This window comes from Rhipicephalus microplus, chromosome 2, assembly GCF_043290135.1.
Source record: "Rhipicephalus microplus isolate Deutch F79 chromosome 2, USDA_Rmic, whole genome shotgun sequence".
NCBI lineage: Eukaryota > Metazoa > Arthropoda > Arachnida > Ixodida > Ixodidae > Rhipicephalus > Rhipicephalus microplus.
The window spans coordinates 280,402,812-280,425,788 of NC_134701.1; the positions used below are offsets into that span (position 1 = coordinate 280,402,812).

The 22,977-nt window shown below is 44.9% G+C and overlaps 1 protein-coding gene across 1 annotated transcript in view; it reads left to right on the plus strand.

Moving 5' to 3' along the window:
* LOC119179725 (uncharacterized) overlaps positions 1-22,977 on the plus strand; it is a 55,323-nt gene that overhangs the window by 17,072 nt on the left and 15,274 nt on the right. Inside the window, exons 5-11 of the mRNA XM_037430848.2 lie at positions 326-487; positions 3,778-3,975; positions 5,366-5,643; positions 6,306-6,653; positions 12,569-12,835; positions 14,220-14,394; positions 19,072-19,246. Coding sequence (XP_037286745.2) covers positions 326-487; positions 3,778-3,975; positions 5,366-5,643; positions 6,306-6,653; positions 12,569-12,835; positions 14,220-14,394; positions 19,072-19,246 — 1,603 coding nt within the window. The remainder of the gene's footprint in view (positions 1-325; positions 488-3,777; positions 3,976-5,365; positions 5,644-6,305; positions 6,654-12,568; positions 12,836-14,219; positions 14,395-19,071; positions 19,247-22,977) is intronic.

A 22,977-nucleotide genomic window follows, 5' to 3' on the forward strand; every position in this document is an offset into this window, starting at 1 on the left:
TTTTGCTTACAGTGTAGTAGTCGTTTTAGCAAAAATAGATATTCGTGATCAGTATCAGATGCGATTCAACTGCTAGACACTTGTGTGTAGTGTGTGAGAGTGTGTGGAAGAAGGTTTTAGAATTGCACACGCTGTTTTGATTCTGACACTCCTATATTGTGTACAATACGCACTGACAATAATGTTCGAAAACAAACAACAACGACAAAGAAAAAAATGAATAAACACAATCAGTTTTGTGATAAAGTACGAAATACTTTTTACATAAACATGACGAACGCTCATTAACCATGACTTAGTAACATAGGAATATAATTCAATGCAGCCTGACTACGAGAAAGTAGCTAGGACCTGTAACATCTGGCGGAACTACGCCGCATTGACGTACAACTGGAGCCAGATATACGACGCGGTGCAGTACGAAGCCATCCATCACGACCTTCTTGCAAACGTCACAGGTCCGGGCGCCTGGACTGACTACGGAACGGTAACATTGCCCATTATGTTTGGTCACCACAATGACGGGTCACTTCTCGACTTCTCTCATGCGTCACCGCATTCGGTGTAGGAAAAACTCGGCACGTGTCACTGTATCGCCACTGTTTGTTTTAGTAGGTGCTGCTTTCACGGTATTTATTGCACGTCGACCGCTACGCCCAAAACATGGGAGATCGATTCAAATAAAGATCACCTTACTTACTTCGTTAACTTTTGATTTCTTTCCTGGAAAACTACGAAGCCATTGTAATTAGAAAAAAAAATGTTCAATAATACTTGTCCATTTTTTCCCTGTTCGTCGACAGTAGCAAGCTTTTAGAAGACCGAGGATAATTTGTACGGACTTTTTTAAGCAGTCAGTCACCGCGAATTATATGAAATTTAAGCGAGATTCTTGCTGCGCTAGACCTCACCGTCTGCGAAGGACAAAGCTCCGCCGTAGTCCAATTGTTGTGCGGTCGGTTGCACCTTTAGAGTGCTGTAGTGGGATAAATGAAATTGGGAGTATATTAATGATCATTGTTGGTAATAATCATTAACGAGAAATCGATTATGGTGAAAAGAGGGGCTCGTTAGTGTTGCAACTACTGGATGGCAGTGCAGCGGCAGCAGAAAAAGGCACACTCGGCAAAACACTGTGCTGTGTCTAACGGTCCTCTTTTGTTTCTGTATTGTGTCCCTATCTTTAGCCGGCGCTACCATAAACTAGAACACATTGTTGAGGTCCCGAAAAGGTAGAAACGCTCTTTCATCAAGTTGTGTCGGATTACAGCAGTGATAAACAGCATCTGCACATAGAATGTGTAATGAAGATTAGTAACGCACTTTAATTACTAGTATGAATTTGTTCACTCAAAATTTCAGTCACAGACGGTTTCCACCGCACATCGCATGATAAATGGCTGTGTGGAATTCAGAGAAGCCAGCTTGCCTGTTGTTTTGCTTGTTTAAAAGTACAAAGATCATGTTGCAATCATAACGATTCAGACGAGTGCGTATGCCCCCCTGTCTACGTACATTAAAAAAACCACTTGGATGGGACCGAGAGGTTCAACGGATTACGTGCCTAAGCAGCCATAAGTGATGTCGTAATGCGGTTAGAGAAGACGGTCTTGAGAAGGAAAAAAAACAACTAGTGGGCTGTGACCCATCTGGCAGTAATGCCAACGGTGCATACGCTGACGCTCTTAAGAAAAGCCAATGCACTGCAAAACTAAAATGAATTGCAACCGTGCCACACGCTTCTCCTGGCCTGCATGCAGTGGCGTCAAGGCAGAAAGCATATAAGTGTTCTAAAATGCATAGGTTGCATTTTGTACTATAGAACGCATCAACTACGCTCTTCGTATTGTTCTCGTGCCGCCTGACTACAGTGCTTCACTGCTGACAGGAAGGTCATAAGTTCGATACCGGCCGAAGCAGTCGCATTTCAATGGAGGTAAAATAGTAGAGGTCCGTCTAATGTGTCATGTCAGGGCACGTTAATGGTCGAATTTTCCTAAGCGGCGTCTCCAAGAATCATATCGGGGTTCTGGGACGTAAATTATTATCATTTTATCGTATCTTTCTCGTGACAGATGTCTGCGATAACAGAAGCGCAACTGTAATTAGTATTTACTGGCATCCCGATGTGTTCACTAGGATACCTTCCAATGCTTGTGATGGCCACGCGTATTGCGGTGGAGCATCCAATATTACGTGTTAGCTCCCAAACGCTCATCTTGGTCAGGGGCTGCATCCATGTGCCTCAGGCGCGTCGAATAGGCTGACGGGGAACACTGCTTAACTTAAGTTTGCTTGCCACGGTAAACAGCCTTCGTAATATGCGATAGTGGGTGCTGTTAATTTTTTGGTTCAACGTCCCAAAGCTCCGATATTATTATAAAGGACGGCATAATGGAGGTCTCCGGCAAATTCGATCGCCACCTGGTGTAACGTGCATCTTAGTCTAAGTGCACAGACCTCACGCATTTCACCTCCAACAAAATGCGGCCGTCGCGAGCAGCTCTTGAGCGCCGTAACCGCTATAGACCACTGCGGCAGGTTAGTGCATGCTGTTGTCAAGCCAAGGTTGAGGGCTGGTTGGCCATGCCGAAGGAGATACTGCTCAGCGCCTATGCTGAGCGCAACCCGTGCTCAGCTGGAAAGAGAAACAGTGAGAGAACAAGCATAAGCCAGACACGCTGTGCCGTGGCACAAGACTCGTCCTCCGAAATTTTCGGGCTCCGCAAGTTCTTCTGAGATCAATGGCACCTGCGCATATGATTCGAAGGCTACGTAAGCACTACGTTCTGAGCCTGTCTTAACCTGTCGCCTCAACACGAAGCGCTGCGAGCAAAACACGTAAAAGGGCATACGAGACGTTTGTGCCAGCTAGCGTTTGCGACCGCGCCCTTATGATCGAATTTCGCAGTTGATGCTCGAGCGAAACAGCCACCCTTTTCTCCACGAACGTCCCTTGATGTTTCTTCGCCCCGAAGAAGGATAGGTTAGGTGTTTCCTGTCAGCTTGAGGAGCAATCGGTGGCAGGCTTCGCAGGAGGAGTGACGTTATGGTATGTAACCTCCGTGTGTAGGCGATGGCCGGCTTGTTTCATCTCTGCGTCAGTTCCATTCGCCGCCAGCGCTTGCGAGATTCGTACTCGCGGATAGAACATGCGATGCACGAAGAGATGTTATCGATTCTGGCTTCATGCAGAACATGACGGCAACGCTGATGCCGACGGCAAAACACCGTCCGAGATGATCATGTAATTGGTTTTGCTGTAATATGTGCTTCTCATTTCTTGTCAGATGCGTCTACCGGGAATCTTTGTCGAGCCTTTGTCGAGTTCAAAGTAAGGAAGGAAAACAACAAGAGAGAAGGCAGGAAGGTTAACCAGGCGCATGCCCGGTTTGCAACCCTATGATGGGGGAATGAGAAAAAGGAGTGTAGAGATGAGAAAGATATAAAAGAGAGGGAAAAGAGAGGAGAAAATATTCAGTACATGGGCTGAAGCGTATGCAGCGGTGGTACTATGCAAAACTCAAAGAAGTTCACAGTGGTCCGTAGTCCCCAGAATACACAAGAGGGCTTTGGCTGCCTTGTGAGCCGACAAAAGACGAGGACAGTGCTTCAACAGTATGTGCACAGTGACTGACCGATCGTCCAGTCGTCGCAACGCGTCAGAAAGTTTTTTTTTTGTTTTTCTGAGGCGAATCGAGGTGTTCGATAAGGAAGCAGGAGCGGCATGTCCCGGTAATTTTCACTGACGCATGCATGGGAAACCTTCTATTACAGGTAGTCGTGGGCAACTACGGTTTGTCCGAGTCTTTGCAGCGTTCCCAGATCGCATACTGGGCGGTGGCACCCTCTCCGGTGATTCTGTCGGTGGACTTGCGCAGTGTAGGCACCGTGGCACGGTCCTTGATGCTCAGCCCCTACGTCATTGCCGTCAACCAGGACCCACTGCGCGCTATGGCCAGCCGAATTCCACAGGTGACCACGTAAATAATCCGAAAAAAGAAAGTGGGGTGGGATCTACAGAAAGTTTCAAAGGCGCAAGCTTTACGAAGTAAACAGAAAAATACTGGCTTTTCATAAAGCATTGCGACGCTGAACAGGAAGAATGCGAGGGATTTTCAAAAATAAATAATTATAAAAAGAGCTTAAAACACCCGATAAAAACTGTATTTGTTCTGATTCACATGTTTTCACAAAATAAGTAGTGATAAGTGATAAAATTCGGCAGATCTCACGTATCTTGGAAATCGACGGTATGCGAAGCATGCAGAGAAAAGGACAACATGTTGTAATTTGTTTATTGAGCGATATGTCATGAAGTTACGCTAATTATATGTACAAATGTGTCACGCATAGACATATGTTGATGAGTTTAAGATGTTTATATAACCAGTTGTTTGCACTTGCGCAACGATGCCAACAAGACCATGAGTATTAGCAATACCAGAAGCGATAAACTAACAGAAAGCGCTGGTGCTCGCGAAGATGGTAGCCCTGCACACTGCTGCATGAATCAACCTCAGCGCATGGCACCTAACCACAACTGACGTTAACCCGACGTGACGGCTTTATCATATGAGTACGCATGCAATGCTTATAAAAACTGGATAGCCAGCACTGCAACGACAATTGACGTTTCACGAACTGTATCTATTTGAAAAGTATAGTTCCTAGACCTGGCGTGGCTTGCGGCCACACGGAATGCTTGAGTTCGATTCCTGCTGGGACACTGACATTGATTCTTTGGATTCGTCTGGTCGTGCAACGCTGCTGATGTCAGGTTTTGCTAATGCTCCGGCGTTAAAATTGTCCATGTATGTACTCGTCGTTCCTGGGTAGATATAAACTGTCAGTCACCTGTGGCACTTATATACTTGCATACCGATGGCATATACCCGTCCGCGCGTAAGTGCCATTGTAAGTGCCATCCATGTCATGACTAGCGCCTCATATTCGTCAAACCATCTTACCCTCCTATACTAATTCTGGTTCACGCCAAGTTGAGGGGATGATCATGAGAGCACCTATACGTAAGCCGATTAGATAAAGGAGCAAATAGAGAGACACCAAAACTGATTGTGGTACTGAAATAACTGTTTCGCATTCAATATTATACATTATAAGATGTCAAGGTGTGCAAAGCACATGCAGCTTATATGAGCAGGATTTTACAGCTTGGTTTATAGGTTGTTTAGGAGTAATCGGTTAGTGAAACGCTGCATATCAGGCAGCATATTGCTTACCAATATAAAATAGCCAGCTTCAATAAGATGTATTTTGGTGTGTGCGGCAAACTTGCACAGTTCATTCTGACTCACGTTTCTTTGTAGTATGTCCTGATATGGTGTACTTTTAATTCACTCAGAAAAACAACCTGGATGTGTGGACCCGACGGGTGATGCCTCGACTTCCCAGTGGCGACAGTTCCATGGTCGTGATGGTACACAACCCGAGCATTCGTGGAGGTCCACTTGCCTTTGCGGTCACAATCGCCGACTTAGGCCTACACAACCCACGCGGCTACGTGCTGCAGGACGTGCTCAACAACAACGCACTCATCGGTCTGTTTTACCCAGGACAAACACTGAGCGTTGCGGTTCCGCCGTTGGACGTGATTCTTTTCAAGGCAACCATCACTGACCGGTGACGGCAGGCGATACAGCATGTACCCATGTAACGCGGGTTCATTGGCAAGCTAATAAATTGGCGCCCGTGAAAATTCTCTGTACGCACTTTCGTCCGCTGTGAGACTGATTTACGGCCCAAGCAAAAGTTTTCAGGAGAAGACGAAGTGATGAGAAGTTGTGAAGCAAGCAATGCCGTTGGAGCCAGTTTTTCCCCAAAAGATGTGTTCATCGGTCATGTTGCTGTGGTGACGACGACGATGCTGCTGTGTCGAAACATTGTCACCAGAGATGTTTCCTGCTCTACGTATACGACGTATGTACATGAAGACGCACGCACGCACGCACGCACGCACGCACGCACACACACACACACACACACACACACACACACCCACACACACACACACACACACTGGCGCGCGCGCGCGACACACACGGGAACAAACAAAAACAAGCACGTCTGAAGCGAGCGAGCACGCGCACACACCCGCAAGGTAGAGACGTTACTGGGAGGACGAGATTTTGTCTGCATGCGTCTTTCCAGTTTTATACCGAGCGTCAAGGCTACCACCACCCCTTCACTGCTTTCCGGTTCACGTCGCGGTGGCTTTCGTGGCGTCCTAGAATTCTGGGCTCGCTTTCGCTTCATGCAGCCTGCATTGCAGGCTAATTAAGCAGCTGCCGGGAAACACCGATAATTGCGGCCCACGAGATCGCGGGGGGAGGCAGAAAAAGAGAAAGCCAGAAAGGTAAGTGCCTCGATTTAAGAGGGGCGCCAAGGAATCGCGAGGCGATCGTTTGGCGGTCGCGTGTGGCCGCAAGTGTGCGCGCAACCCAAGAAGATGCAATCAGCGATAAAGGCAGCGCAAGCAGAGGCCACGGGGAGACCCCGTCAGCGCTCTCCGCGTCGCGAGATCAGCAGCCTGCACGGTGCGGGCGTGCTCAGCTCGCAGCGCTGCCAGCAGGCCACCGCGGCGCCGACAGAGGTGAGGAGAGAAAGTTACATTGCCTCAAAAGGGTTACCGAGTGAGTAATGCTCGTTTATTTTTTTTTCTGTGTCAGTGGGAGTGTGTGTGTGATTAAGGCCGATAGTTTGTGCGTTACTGTGAAGTGTCGGAAGGAGGCACACGAAATGGTAATAACACGCCAAAGCTTGTGTTATGGGAATTATGCTGGGTATAATTGAAGCGCACAATTGTGCTTCAATTCATGATTAATAGAGCTTCAACTGAAGATTCATTGGAGTGAATACAAACGTCTTCTTGAAGGCACGTTTGACCAGGAGCTATCTATACAGCTCATCCATGTATCGGTTTCTCATTGCGCACTACTGTCTTAGTTTATTACTTATGCGACTAACGTTGTACGGGCGCGAGTTTGAGTTGGCGTGCAATTTTAAAATGTCAGGGGGACAAACCTTTGAACAACTTTCTTTGCTTGTGTAGTCCTGTGGCTGAAATCCATGAGTGCTCCAAAAAAACAATTTTTTTGTTTTTTAGGGGTAATGGAGTACGCCTGCTAACTGCGTGCGTCGTGTCCTTGCTGCATGGCGCGTGCGCTTAGCATGCACTTTTGCCTTTCACTCCAAGACAGCTGGAGATGGCGGTCACGTGGTGTGGTGTACGAGGCTTCGCTCGATAAGGCGCAGAACGTGTTAGACAATTTTCTACTCGAGCTGTCAAAAGGTGACAGGCTTTCCTGGAAAGCTTTTAAAAGAAGTTATTTTTGCAAAGTTAGATATACAAAAGGTCGGAAAGGAGGGTGAACCAGATGTGCGCTGTTTTTCCCCCATGTAGAGAGTTGTACATATTATATCACATGGATTCCAGATGCTATTTGCAGACAAAGTACTCGGGCCGTTGCTCGATATTCCCATGGGGCCCTTAGAGTTGTACGTTCATTGTTGCATAATACTAATGTCAAGGAGCTTTAGCAACTGACCGCACTTTCAGTGTGTCGTTCATCACGAAGTAACATCCCCTTCATCCACACTATTTTATTCTTTTTCTTTCAGTTATCTCGGTGCGTTCTAAAGCGCCTAGCTTAAGGTTGGGCGGCTACGGCGTTCACTGAAACCCCCGTGGCCGCGGCCACGTCTGCATTAGCGAGATCGCACGTGACTGGGTTTACGCTATTGACACATCACCTTCCTGAGGAAACACGTGATACCGAGCTTCTCATACTTTGACGGCCCAATCGACTATATATATATATATATATATATATATATATATATATATATATATATATATATATATATATATATATATATATATATATATATATATATATATATATATATATATATATATATATGAGTTTTAACAGACAATAATGCCAAGGAATGTATACGGGAAGTTATTAGAACAAATGGAATGTAAATAAGAAGAAAGAAAAGAGGGTAAAAAATAACCAGCCGTGAGCAGGAATTGAACCTACGACCTTCGAGTAACGCGTTCGATGCTCTTATTCGAAGCTCGTAGGTTCGATTCCTGCTCACGGCTGGTTATTTTTTCACCCTCTTTTCTTTCTTCTTATTTACATTCCGTTTGTTCTAATAACTTCCCGTATACATTCCTTGGCATTATTGTCTGTTAGATCTCATTAATATTGTGTTAAAACACGGAAAAACGAGCCCTTAGGTATACACTTTTTTCCCTTATTTCATTAAACGAGGGTCTTGTACTGGCAGACTTGGTGTCATTAGGTTGTATACGAGGGACTATTAATCAGCTGCCCGCTCATAATAAGTTCACGTGCTACGTGACGCCAAACATGCCCATAAAGAAGTGTTTTCACACTCGTCGCTTGGCTTATAGATGGCACTGACTGTCACTCCTACTTCTAAATTCACATATAAACCCAAAAAAGTGGATGGAGGGAAGGCCGCAGTGGTAGTTCAGTGGTTAGAGCATCGAACGCGTTATTCGAAGGTCGTAGGTTCGATTCGTGCTCACGGCTGGTTATTTTTCATCCACTTTTCTTTCTTTCTTCTTATTTACATTCCATGGGTTCTAATAACTTCCCCTGTACATTACTTGGCATTACTGTCTGTTAAATCTCAATTATATATATATATATATATATATATATATATATGCAGCACGTCCCAATTATCACGCAGCGCGATTAAAAAAGGGATAGCGTTGCGCAAAATTAAAGTTAGTGTGTACTGTTTTCACTGTACTGTAATAGGTGCTACTAATTTTTGGCTAATAATAATTCATTATTTAGTCATACTCATATTTGTAACTAGAAAAGTACTCGCCTGATTATCAAAATGTCAACGAAGCCGACGGGCTCAAGTTGAAACGACGTCTGTTTGTGCCACTTTCAACAACGTACTAATTGTGTGCTCGTTTTTTTTTCTGTTAATAAAGAAAAACCGCAAAATACGTAAAATAACACGTGACTAGACCGCTGCGCGCGTAGGAAGCGCCATAAAACAAGCTCACTGTGAGAGAACCAGTAGCAATAAAAGAAGTTAGAAAGAAAGAAAAAAAAACGGATCGCGCCATCTACCACGTCCCGTCCAAAAAAAACACGCCACCTTGATCTTACACAGTCAGGCTGTAATCGCTCTAATCAGAACAGTGATGTGGCCGCGAACAGTTGACCGTAAGATATGAATGGGTGATAGCGACTCACAATCGAGCGGAAGGAATCCCTGCAAAACTGCGGCACATGTTGTTGGCATCTGACCTGTACCGTTGCCAATGTACGAAAACGCTGCCTCTGGCAACGGAAGAGAGGCATAGTAGTTGCTTCCAGCAAGATTATTTGAGGGTGCTCCCTTCTTTCGCAGGTGTGAGTGCAGTCACGCCTCAATTTTCATATTCGGTGGGCTTTCTTTATTTACAAGAAAAAAAACGTAAATACGTACGTATTTACGTACTTTTTTTACGTAAATACGTAGTTGTACGTAAAAAAAGAGTATGCGTAAATAATACGTAGTTGAAAGTAGCACCAACAGATGTCATTTCAACATGTGCACATTTGTCTGATTGACATTTTCATAATTAGGCGAGCGCTTTCTGACATATAATTATAATTAGAAGAATTAATAGAATATTAGAATATTAGAATTAGAATAATTAATAAATTAGAATTATATAAATATAATTAGAATATAAATAATTATGTAGAAGTTTTTAACGAAAAAATTAGTAGTGGCTATTTCAGTATACTGAGAACGATATGCACTAGGTGTACCTCTCGTCACGCCACTCTTTCTTTAAAATCGTGCTGCGTGGTAACTGACACCCTGTGTGTGTGCGTGTGCGTGTGCGTGTGCATGTGCGCGTGCGTGTGTGCGTGTGCGTGTGTGCGTGTGTGCGCGCGTGTGTGTGTGTGTGTGTGTGTGTGTGTGTGTAGTAACACACACATACGCACAAATAACATACATTGAGTGCTGTTTATGCCACGCCAGTATCCTATACCTAGCGCGACACAACGCCGTTACGTGAATTTATTTAATTAGGTGGATAGACTAGAAAGACATCTCCAATTTCTGTCTTCATTCTCAGATAAAATGACTGACTACATGAGCGTAAGCTGCACCCCGAAATCCTTTATAGATAAGAAATTCGTTCTAGTCTAACAATCCGTTCTGGATCAAGAGAGGAACTACAGTGTCAAGGACTGCTTATGTGTTCTCCAACGCAAGCATAAGGACCCGCTGTCGTTATGCTGTCACCCCGGTTGTCGCTCCCGTATGAGTTGCAAGGTTACAGAAATAAACACGAATACAATGAGACAATAAGTTTGTTCACAAAGGTGACTACAGTACAGTGCATTCTACGGGATTTTATTTTATTCAACGTGTGTTGCAAGTGAGGTCGCCAGTATGAGCAAATGTAAGGTCACTCGGTGTTGGAGACATCACATTGACATGGAAAATGAGGACACAATATCTAGATTTTTTTTCGTGAACGTTGCAAACAAGTTCTCCATCAGTAGCTTTCCATCAGTAACTCTTCATCAGTAACTCTTCATCAGTAACTCTTCATCAGTAACTCTTCATCAGTAACTCTCCATCAGTTCAGAGGCTCATTTTCGAATCAAGTCTGTGTTAAGGCACAACGACGCAGTGATTCACTCTCAGGTATTGTACTGTCCGAACAATCGCTGTGGCGTCTACTCATTTCATTATTGAGTATACATGAAAGCTTGCTCTCCTACGACTAATTTCGAAAAGATAAAGGTAATCTAACGAAGTTGATTCGCACTAAAATGTGATAATTTTCAAAGCTCAGTGTTCTACTGAGGCGCCAGTCGTCGTTACTGCACATAACATACATTGAGAAGATGACGATTCAGAACAAATCCGTGCTCGCCACTGAATGCTGACTGTTTAAGAGTTGGAAAGGTTGAAAAGACAAAAAGAGGCTAATGATTGAAAGACCTAGAGATTACACTAAATCAAAAAATTATACTCGACGTCTAAGGCCATGGTAAGACGCTGTTAGAAACTTACTGCTTAGCCTATATATTAAAGCCAACTGCCGCATTTCATGCTTCAAAGCTTACAAAGAGAATGCCATTTGGTACACGGAAGTTAGCATTTCCCGTAGAAGTTAGCGCCCGACTCAACTGACTTGCCTGCGCCAATCGCACTCAAAATTTGGTCCTTTTATGCTCTTCCTTTTATGCTCACCTTGTCATGTTAAGTACAGTCTCCTACGATACGCGGAGGGACAAAGTTTCCCCCCCAAAAGAATCACTTGTGCTTAACAGGAATTTATTTGTCTTAGCCAAACCGCGAAATCCATACACATACCAATGAGTACTGTTATTCGCACAACGGCACGTGAACAAGCGAAGTCATACATCGCCGTAAAAGTATATACTACCTTTCTTTGTTTCGACACAATTTTCTTAGCATCGTATCGTAGAATGTTTTCTCGAGCTTCGCTTCTTTACCTGAAAAGAATGACGTACACGCTGTCAAGGTAGGGTGCATCTGGGTCAGCCGGAAAGTGTGACGGTAGGTGTGTCAAATTTTGATATACTCATGCTCCCTGCCGGGCGAGAATCATTACGGACACCGCAGGCTCATCCTAAAAAATAAATGCGATCACACACGTCGTTTGGCCATGTAAACGCGTAAGTAAAAAAAAAAAAACGTGCCTCTCGTAAAAGGAGGTCGAATGAGAACGTTACTTTAGCCGATAAAGGAAACAGGGGAAAAACGCGAGAAATAATAAAACAAAAGCAAAGTACCACTAACGTCAACGTTAAAGAAAGGTGGCCATTTTTTTTATTCGGATTCTGTGGCTTCTGCGGAAATATTTTTATAAACTACCTCCTCTGGTACGCCATACTTTCACCGTCATACCTTCCTCGACAGTTGCGCAAGCAGCCCGCTCGTCAAGGTCTGATACTGCCGGCTTCCGTAAAAGCGGGGACCGGGCGGAGCCCGGCCCGCCCCAGTGTCAAGACGCAGCTTCTTACGTATTGCGCCCGACGGTCGCCGCTATAGGTATACAGGCTCCTTGCAACCGCCAATCTTTTTCGTACCGGCGCTACGCTGCACTGACGGATGCCGGTCGGGCAAAAAATTGTTACGCTCGCCCGCTGGTCTCCCGCGTGCTTTGGCGGACCCTCTCCGCAACCCCTCTTTCCGTCTTTATTTTCTTCCTCCCAAGCGGCTCCGCCGTCCTTAAGCGCATAAGACCCCTCCGGTGGCGTAACGGTTACCGGTATTCGCCCCGCTAAGAGGCTTCCAAGTCTCTCCACAACCTTCCACGACATTGCGGCGCGTGCAGGTGTAAGCAGCCAGCACTTTCTCTCCACACTTATTCATTCCACACTTTTCCTCTCCCTTAAGCGAGAGACTTTCCATGTCTTCCTTGCCCGCCGGCAGGTGTTCGGATTCTTGGCTGGCACACGTTGAAGTCTTCGAGTCCAAGGAGTGTATAAGCTGCTTTGCCGTCGCGCAGAAATACCCACCCTCCTTCTCGCATCCACCACGTTCGGAGGATGGCAGGACGACCAACCGCTACTGCTGCTGGCACCAGCGCGACCGCGACTCGTACCCCGAGCTGGCCGATTCGGACGCTACGTTTCGCCTTTCTTCTGCTCCTTGGGGCGCAGCCTGTCCTCTGCCTGGACAATGGCCTTGCCAGGACGCCGCCCATGGGATGGCTGGCGTGGGAGCGTTTCCAGTGCAACATCGACTGCAGCCGAGAACCGGAGAACTGCATCAGGTCGGTGCCTTTGCTCGTATCAAACGACTCACTTCCATGCCGCTTCCCTCCCCCCCCCCCCCCCCACTCCTTTTTTTTTGGAGAAGTAAACGCCCATCCACTTTCGTTCCCACCACTTCAACGCAGTACGGAACACACCACTTTGCTGTAGGGGTTTTACTGTTTGAATACCCATCCCAAGGTCACGGGAGCGAATCCGGAGGGTGGTGGCCGCATTTCAATGGAGGCGACACACTAGAGCCATGTGCCTAAATTTAAGTGCACGCTTAAGAATTGCAGGCTGTGGAGCTTTCGAAGACCTCCACTACGGCATACACAAAATAATTTATTTAGAAATATTTCAAATACCACAATTCTATCACGGAATCGGGACATTAAAGCCCGCCTATTACAAAATAATTAGAATGCAGTATAGCACAACCGCATCACAATGTATCTCCGACATATTTGCGGCAACAATTCGTCATTTAGACATCGCGCGACAACACCAACGTTGATTGTGGTCGAAACCTAACTAAGCAATCAAAGTACGAATACCGGCAGCTGATAACACCTCTTATAATTATCGCGAGGTGCAAGGTGGACGTTGGATAAATCAGTTCAACAAGCGCACCAAAAATACGCCTCTTGCTTTTGGCTGTAAATGGTAGCCAAAAGCGTATATCTTTCTACAGTGTGACGCGAGCTGACCAGCTTATACTTAAAAAAAAAGTCACTTCTTTAAAGCCATTCAGCTTCCGTTGACTGCGCCACTTTTCTTTTGTTTTTCAAAAGAAGGGACAGTGTTTTGTGAGCTGCACATAACTCGGGTGCCATTTTGCCCTGTTCGATGAAAAAGAAGAGCAACAAGCTTGCCTCGCGTTTTGCGGTTGGCTAAACTAGGTCGATCGAGCACAAATTGCTTCCGGGTCCAATGGCATACAGTAAATGCACATCACTAAAATAGATTATTCTTTCTTTGTTCTTACGAGTGTTGCGCTTGAAGCTGTAGCCCTGCGGACACTTTTGTTTTTTTATTTTTTCGCAACGCATGGTTTCTTCTTGCTGCTCAACTAAGGCTCATATTTTACATTTTACGCCGTGGTGGTCTAGTGGCTAAGGTACTCGGCTGCTGACCCGCAGGTCGCGGGTTCGAATCCCGGCTGCGGCGGCTGCATTTCTGATGAAGGCGGTCATGTTGTAGGCCAGTGTGCTCAGATTTGGGTGCATGTTAAGGAACCTCAGGTGGTCGAAATTTCAGGAGCCCTCCACTACGGCGTCTCTCATAATCATATGTTGGTTTTGGGACGTTAAACCCCACATATCAATCAATCACTCAATCAATCAGTCAATCAATCAGTCAATCAATCAATCAATCAATCAATCAATCAATCGGTGTGTGCAGTGAACGGCTGTTCAAGGAGATGGCCGAAGCCCTCGTGTATGAGGGATATCGGGACGTCGGCTACGAGTACGTGAACATCGACGACTGCTGGATGGATAAGGAACGTGACGTAGTCGGTAGGCTGCAAGCCAACGTGACCCGATTCCCCAACGGCATCAAACACCTTGCAGATTTCGTGAGTACCTTCGCATCAAACTTTGCGACGAAACCTTGTTTTAATGGTTTCACCCTTGGTTGACGCAGCCAAGATACACGGGGGAAGATTTAAAACACGTCCTGTGTAAATGCGGCCCGTATAGCAAAGCAGTGTTTGTGTGATGCGCAAAGCAAAAAAGAAAAAAAAAAGCTGTTGGTGTTTTGGGGAGCTACTTTCTTAATGGCTTTTTTTGTGAGTATACGTGTTTGCGACTGTATCTTTTTTGTGTTTGTGATCATTGTGTACATAATAGCCATCACCCGAGAAAACCAAGCAATAAATTAGGTTAACATCTCCAGGAATATTATTAAATTCTGCTATTCATTTGCCTCTCTCAGTGACTGCTTCTGCGTTCTCTTGACCTGTCTTTGCAACTAAGACTTTTAGATTCATCTATATACGCACTAATGTTGCATTAATCAATGAATGTTCGTTTTTGCAATGGCTGACAGGGCTGAGTGCAATGACTGTGGGGTCGAAGGGACTATTAGACACATCGTCAGATACTGTCGGTCATTTCAAAATTGAAGACCTGGAAACCGCGCAGGTTTGACTCAGCTAATAAATAAATAAATAAATAAATAAATAAATAAATAAATAAATAAATAAATAAATAAATAAATAAATAAATAAATAATCTTTCTTGACCGAGATTTTAGGATCATAGTCTCGCGAGTTGCAGCTGAGAAGACAACGGAAGTGGACCTGCTGTTCCTGAAGGTTAAGCGGTTCAAGTGACAGTCCGACCGAGAACTGTTACTTCGTTGGCCACACTGGCAGTGGAGGTTTCCCTCAAGTTTCTGTCTCAAGGTTTCCCTCAGCTTTACCCTTTCTATTTGCAGGAAAACCAAACGCTCCCACTCGTGGTTAACTTTCCTTCTTTTCATTCTTTTTTTTTTACTATCTCTCTCGTTTTATCAGAACTGTGACATACGAATGCCTGTAATTACGTGAAACCGAGGAAGCACGAAGAACAATACAGCTGTAGAGATCGCTATTGTTTAGTAGAATATCACATAATTTAAGCAATGCCACGTGTTCGATACAATTTACAAGTTTGGGTGTTTTTACTGGTACGGGACGAACGAGTTTTGTGTGGTTGCAATGACCTGGCGAACTGCCGCTTATACTGTATATTGCTATTACGTGAAACGGTACGTGTGATAGAATAAATTTGCGTTTCTTATTTGGAATGTATTTTGCGTGGATTTGTTTGCTCGTATAACCATGTGCTTTTTGCAGTGGTTGGTTACTTGGATATTTGGGCTGTGAGACGGAACGATCTTAAGCTTCGCCTTGTGTGAAATCCTTAGTTCGAGGACAACTCCAATGTTTCCTATTCAGTCGCATCTGAAAAAAAAAACTAAAATGTTTTATTTTTTGAAACAGCATTAGGGCGGAGTCACGTGAAACTTCCTACATTCGAAAAAAAGAAAATTAATGTTCAATAATTGTCGGAAATAGAGATGTATGAAATGCGAAATGCGGAGAAAATGTCCGGAATATAGATGTCCACTTTGCTACTATGTACTGCGAATCAACTAAGAAGCGACATAAAAGGAAAAAAAAACACACACAGTGCGAGTGATTGAGAGACAGATTAACAACACACATAACACACACACCTAAATAAAAAAAAGAGGTACTATAATTGTGGACCGCAAAATTAAAAATTATTGCCACACGTCGATAAATATTACAATGCAAATGCACGAGATCTACGAATTCATGACTCTGCACCGGAAAGAGATACTGTGGTCCAGTAATCGATGCCAGGTGATATAAAAAAAAACAAGCAATTCGGTTTTACGAACTGAGTGGCTCATGTGAATTTGAACGAACGCATACAAGGGTTTTCAGTGATATATTCTGAAGCAATATTCAGGGTGTCCTACATAACTTCAGCCAATAATTTGAGAGTGAAAGGCACTTTGGAGGCAAATTGAACCAAACGCATACTACTCGCACTAGCCTGTAGTTATTCATACAATTTTTTATTTCTCCCCATAATAATTAGTTATTAAATTTAATTACCTAATTTTCACCTAATTAAGCCCGAAAAGTGTGAAAAGAAGCCGTGTGACGGACCGCGAGCGCACTGCTATGTGTTGCCTGTAGGCTTTCTTTACAACGCTGAAAAAATAACAGCGCTAGACGTATCGTACAGGAAACAATTTAGTCGGTGGTTTCTAAAAGTGCTCTACATATCAGTGTTATTATTTTTGGTTTCCAGTCCATATTTTAAAAAATGATAATTAAGAATTATAATTTTTTTATGGGGAGAAATAAAAAATAGCCTGAGTAACTACGGGCTAGTTCGAGTAGTATGCGTTTGGTTCAATTCGCCTCCTAAGTGTCTTTCACTCTAAATTCTTGGCTCTAGTTATGTGGGACACCCTGCATTGCACATCATCATTATCAACTTCCAATACGTCACTAAATGTGCTTCATGTCATCATTATATCGCCTCGCATGTTCTTTTCTATTTCGTATGTAACCAGCCGATTACAAGTACGGCTTCTGCCTGGCGCAAACCACGCCCGAATGACTAGAAACTTTCGTGTTTACTTTAGAACCTTCCGATAAGAATTAATCGAACAAGGTAAAGATTGGAAATCATTCCGAAACTTACACGGCCACCAGTGATAGCACTGGAGTCTTCCATGTGACGTGCACAAATATCGGCGCACTTTACCGCTTGGCATAATAATCGATGGCCGACGCTTTTCTCGCTACTAAAATTGTACAGCTGGAATCACTTGCACGTTCACATTTCATTTCCCGAGCACAAGTTCCCCTGAAAAAATTGAGAAAGACTTCCTAAATTTCTAAGTGTGTGCGACTAAAGCCTGTGGCTGTTCGACGGACCGTGCCAAATGATTTTATTTTTTTGTTTCCTTCTTTTGTTTTTTTTTTGTTTTATTATTTTCTTCTTTGAGTCTCCACGGGATTTCTGCGAGAGCGTAAGAGGGAGAGGCTACAACTGGCACCATTCCAGGGCACGGACGGATGGAGGGACGCGAGTTAGAGCCATTGAGTGTTTTCGTGTTAATAAAGAGCTCCGTCATTCCAAGGCCTGCTGGAACCTCGTTCACCGTCACAGACACGTCACAGTGTTCTTTTACTTCGTTGAATTGCAGAGTTGGATGCTTTTCATATGCCAACAATTTTTATTTCAACTAAGATATAGATGACCTAAAAACCTTTCTTCTTAGAGACACTGCGTTTAAACGTTTGGTCGAAACGGAAGTCATACTTCGGCATCACATGTTGAAATACAAGTGCGAGTGAATTTGTTACAGAGCACAGAAAATGTAGGCACGGGGTTCAGCTGGGGTTCGAGAAGGGTATTTTGCAAGCATTTTGTCACCTAACGGAGGAGGGACGGAACGGGAGATGATGGGAGGGATGAACAGCCAATAAGTGAGCTGAGGGAATTCCGCAATGTTTTCAGTGAATGAAGAAATACAGAATTTTTATAGCTAAACATCAGCATTGGCAGGTGCTATTCTTCAAAGTTACGAATTGAAGTGCGCAATGACTTTGCCAATTTATTGGTGTTATCATCTTGAGTGGACGCGGGGGGGGGGGGGGGGTGCCGCAATTTGACGAGTCGTTCGATTGAGATCTTCGCAAAGTATCATCGCAGAATTAAGGTGTTCCAGACACAAAGCACGTTAATTCGATTCTTCGGGCCTAAACTCTTACGTTTCGATGCAGTCACAGTAATCCGGAGACCGTATTGTATCTGTTCTACCAACAGAACGGGGCCTCCGTCCGTTTTGTGCCTGTTCTGTGTTTATTTCCACATCTTAATCGTAGATGAGCCTCGACCGATCCCGTGCAGCTCCCTCTTACCCTCTTGTTCCATCCCTTTTTCGTTCTGTGACAGAACGCTTACAAAACAGTTCCACGGGTGTCGATTCCATAATGATCTGGTTTACGCTCTGGGTGGGTATCTTAAATTTTGCAAGAACTATCAGACAAAAGCCAGAGATATGGATAGATCATCACTAACCACACTACATTACAGCACAAAGTAATATAGACGCCGACAAAAAGCGTATAGAGAGAAATTGATTTACTGAAAGGTGTGGCCCCGCAACAGGTAGTAGGGAAGAGCGAGTAGCAATCATGCATGCGCAGTCGTAATGTATGGAGCCAGCTTGCAAGAAGTAGTGCCACAAAAGCAACTCGTTCTGACATTGCTGATTGATAAGGCTGATTGTATTTGCTGTTACAACTAACACACATCAAACTTCAACACAATTTGCGGAAAAGTAGAAGAATGAGCTAAGGAAGGTTACACTCAACATTCTGTATAATTCAGGAGGCAATCTTTTTTTTTTTTATCTGCTTGTGACCGTACACCATCCAAGGACCACAGGTTACAACTTAAGTTTGAATTCTATGCAGAGGTCGTAGAAAATGCTCCCACAGGCCTGTTGAGGAAGAACCCCCAGGAATTCCAATTATTACCGTAGTGAGCGCTACTGCTATGCTGTAACCACTTTTTACTGCCCTAGCGTGGACTCTCGCAATAAGTTTTCGAAAACGTGTACGGTGTCTTTGTTGCGTCAACTATTCCCTGTGCCACACGAAGTTCGCTCTAACCTGGTTGTCTACTATTTTTTGTCATTTGTAACTGCTTCTCAGATGCACGCTCGTGGCCTGAAGCTGGGAATCTACGGCAACGTAGGAACTAAGACTTGCGCAGGCTACGCCGGCAGCTTAGGCAACCTGTACACGGACGCCCAGACATTCGCCGATTGGGAGGTGGACATGGTGAAGATGGATGGCTGCTTCGCCAATATCCAGGACTACCCGATGCGTAAGTGCACTCTTTCATGTCCACCAGACGAATGCCCTGAGATCCCCACAATGTTTACCATTGCAGAGTGGTGAACCAGATATTCGTGTCTGGACAACCTATCTGCCGTCCTCTCTCGTTAACTCAGCGCATAGGACGTTGGCTGTAGATAAAACATTGTCCAGCTTGGACGACGTCTTATATGGCGTTCGTTGAAAATGGTTAACATAGTACAGAACTCTATAAAAGTTGCGGAATGGTAGTTGTATTTATGAGAATGACCAACTAAACCGAAGATATCTGCCGAGGCGAGTTTACGTAGATTCATAGCGATGCTTAGCATGTGGACAACTGGACACAGAGTAGAGTCTCCTGTCTTCTTGTTGGTGTCCAGTGTTCCAGGCCCTAAGCCTCGCCATGGATGACTAAGTCTGAGTGAACATGGCAGGTAACGCCATTCATTGCCTACAGCGTTACATGACGTCAGTGATGCCTTACTGCCTCTATACAAGAACTCCCACAAAGTCACAGTTTCTTTGCTTTTTTTGTCCACTTTTGGTAACTCTGTTTATCTCACGATTACTGCACTATACATGTAGAAGCTGCAGATAACAACCATGCTTTCTCCAGACTTGGAACGTGTGATCATTCGACCTTCTGGAGTGAGGTCACGGCTCAGTGCCCACGCATTTCACCCAGGAAGTGTTGACCAGGGGACGCCTATATGGCTAGCCACGGAAAGAGAAGTATGCGATTCAGTCAGGCCAGCGAATGCCAGGAAAGTTTACACAGACCGACTTCGTGCCGAGCGTGTCACTGAATAACGACGTAACCGCCGTGAATGCAAATTACTCGTGCACGAACGCGCGAAGGCTAGCTGCCGCGGCGTGCACGAAGAGCATTGAGAGGCAGGTTTGTAGGTCAGTGAAGGGTGTTGTACACGCATCCGATCACATGGCCTCTCGCTCTTTTCATACAGTGCCAGCCCCCGCTCTGAGCGTCTCTTGACATTCCATCCGCAAAGTTCAAACAAGAATGACGACGACGCCTTAATTATCCTGGTTGCATTCTAGAGCAAGGCGGGTAGGGGCAACTTGTTTGGATTTTCACGCAATCCACATTGTACGTTCCTGCATTTTTTTTCTTCTACAATGTTTTGGTTAGAAGACAAACTCTCGCGCAAATCTCACCTTATATTCACACGGTCACTGACTCTGTTTGGATGCTCCTCCCCCACCTTGCGTATTTATTCTTTTCCTGCGTAGTCGAGAGTACAGCATAAATGATTCCGCGAATGTGTCAGCGCTACGAGTAACTCGTTTCCGTGTTCGTGAGTCGCGTATTTGCGGTACGGCATGCCGTAAGAGACGTCGCTCACGCACAACCAGATACTTTGGGAGAATTTAAAACGACACGTTTGCATCACTTCCTGCTTTTTTTCTTTTGTATAGCATCTTGAGCGTATTTATGCGCCTTTAACACTTCACTTCGCTTCTAGAAAGTAATAATGAACTTGAAGTTGTAAAGGACTACGTTTACTTAGGACAGTCAATAACCGCGGAGCCGAACCACGAGATCGAAGTAACTAGTAGAATAAGAATGGGGTGGAGCACATTTGGCAAGCACTCTCAAATATTGACTGGTAGATTGCCACTATCCATCAAGAGGAACGTATATAATAGCTTCATCTTGCTGGCACTTACCTACGGAGCAGACACGTGGAGGCTTACAAAGAGGGTTGAGCTTAAATGAGGATGACGGAGTGGGCGCCGGAAAGAAAAATAATAGGTGAAACCTTAAGACACAAGACGAGAGCAGATGGGATCAGAGAACTAACCGGGGGTAATGATATTGTTACGAGGCAGTGGGCATGGCTCCGCCGTCGTAGACGCATCGATGAAGAAGAAGCGGATTCGGCGCGCGAGATCCTAGCAACCCTGAGGTGTCACACCTATTTGTAAATATTGCAAATATACTCGTTTCTCTCTTCCGTGCATTTGTAATCCCCGTAACAAATTGATGGATGTGCTGGGCAACGAAGCGCCATACAACGGAGCTCCGCAGTGGTCGTCAAATCGGAGCTTCCGGGATGGAACACGGGACTGATCCCACGGCCCCCTCTCCACCAGCCTCGGCGGCGCCTGCACCATCCACGGCAATATCATAATTGAAATCAAGAAGAGGAAACGGGCACGGGCCAGGAATCTAGCGCGCAGCTAGGATAACCGCTGTTTATCAAGGGTAACTGATATGATTCTCACAGAAAGCAAGCGGCTTAGGGGAAGACAGAAAGTTGGATGAGTAGATGAGACTAAGAAGTATGCGGGCATAAAGTGGCAGCCTCAAGCACAAAACTGAGTTGACTGGCGGGAGAGGCTCTTGTCCTGAGTGTACGTAGTCAGGCTGATGATGATAATCATGGTGATGATTCATCTCACAGGAGATAAGCATATGACTTGACTTGCAGGCGCAAACATTTGTGAGTACATCTAGTGAACTTCTCTTACTTGGAGAAGTAGCCCCGTCAGAAATATATACATCTCGACAAGATGCTTACGTTCAGCCTATTATGGTTTCTATAATCTTGGTCTCAAGCATTGATGGGTCAGGTTTTAAAGCTGATATTTTTGTGTTTATATACGCTATACTCGTTGCTATTATTATGGTTTATCCCAAAAAGAACAAATATATTTTAAATCTCGGATGCTACTAGAAACAATGATACGTTTCACGAGCCTTGCTGTTCCTAAAATTCGTCGTCTTGCGCCGCCCAAATACATTTCAGGGCAGATGGCTCCCTGCGGCTCCACTTTTTCGAAGAAGTGTGTTATTTCATGTTTTTGGCACTCGAAAAAAAGAATACATACATCATCATCATCACCCTACGCACCCTTCAGTGCTTCGTACGGCCAACCTGCACCCTCTCGAAAACCTCGTAGAATATTTACCTAGTCAACGAGAATCAGTTATACAAATTCATTTTCCATCAATACTACATAGGGCACAGAAAAAAAAAAGCGAGCAGGTGCAGTTTAGCGAGAACGCTTTCCGTGAAATTCATGGTCTTCCTAAAAGCGGCTAACCCCATATACGCAATGCGGGAAGTGAGTAGGTGGCGAGGAAGGTCGTAAACGTATGTCCACCAATGCTTGCATTCTTGTTTTTATTTTGTTTTTTTTTTTGAAGCTGGTCCTTCGGCCAATTGCCTTGAAGTTACGCGCGCCGCTGCGGTTGAAGTCCGCACGTATTCTGGTTTGGCAGCTAGAACACGAAGGAGCGGCAAGCCGCCAAGAAAAAAACGCCGAGTGACATTAACGCGCGGAGTATAGCTCGACTTCTGGTGCTGGCAGCCGACCGCGCATATACACGCGAGAAAATTCGCAAGTCTACCTGCTCATTAATACCTGAATCACCATACAAGCAATAAGCGTTCTGTTGACGTGTGCACGTAGATCTGTGTCAGGCATCAAAAAATTTAACGAACCTGCCTCTTATTAAGACATGTCCTGTGCTGTTCCGAAGAAGAGCGCAAGAGCACATTGCGGTCTGTAAAAAAATTATGTAGGCGTAAGCAAGGTTCGAAAAAAAATGTTGCACGCTTAATATATCTGCGGAAAATAACAAATTGGTTGGTGAGATCAGTCTCTCACAGACACACAGACACACACACACACACACACACACACACGCACACACGCACAACGCACACACACCCCCCCCCCCACACACACACACACGCGCGCGCGCACGCA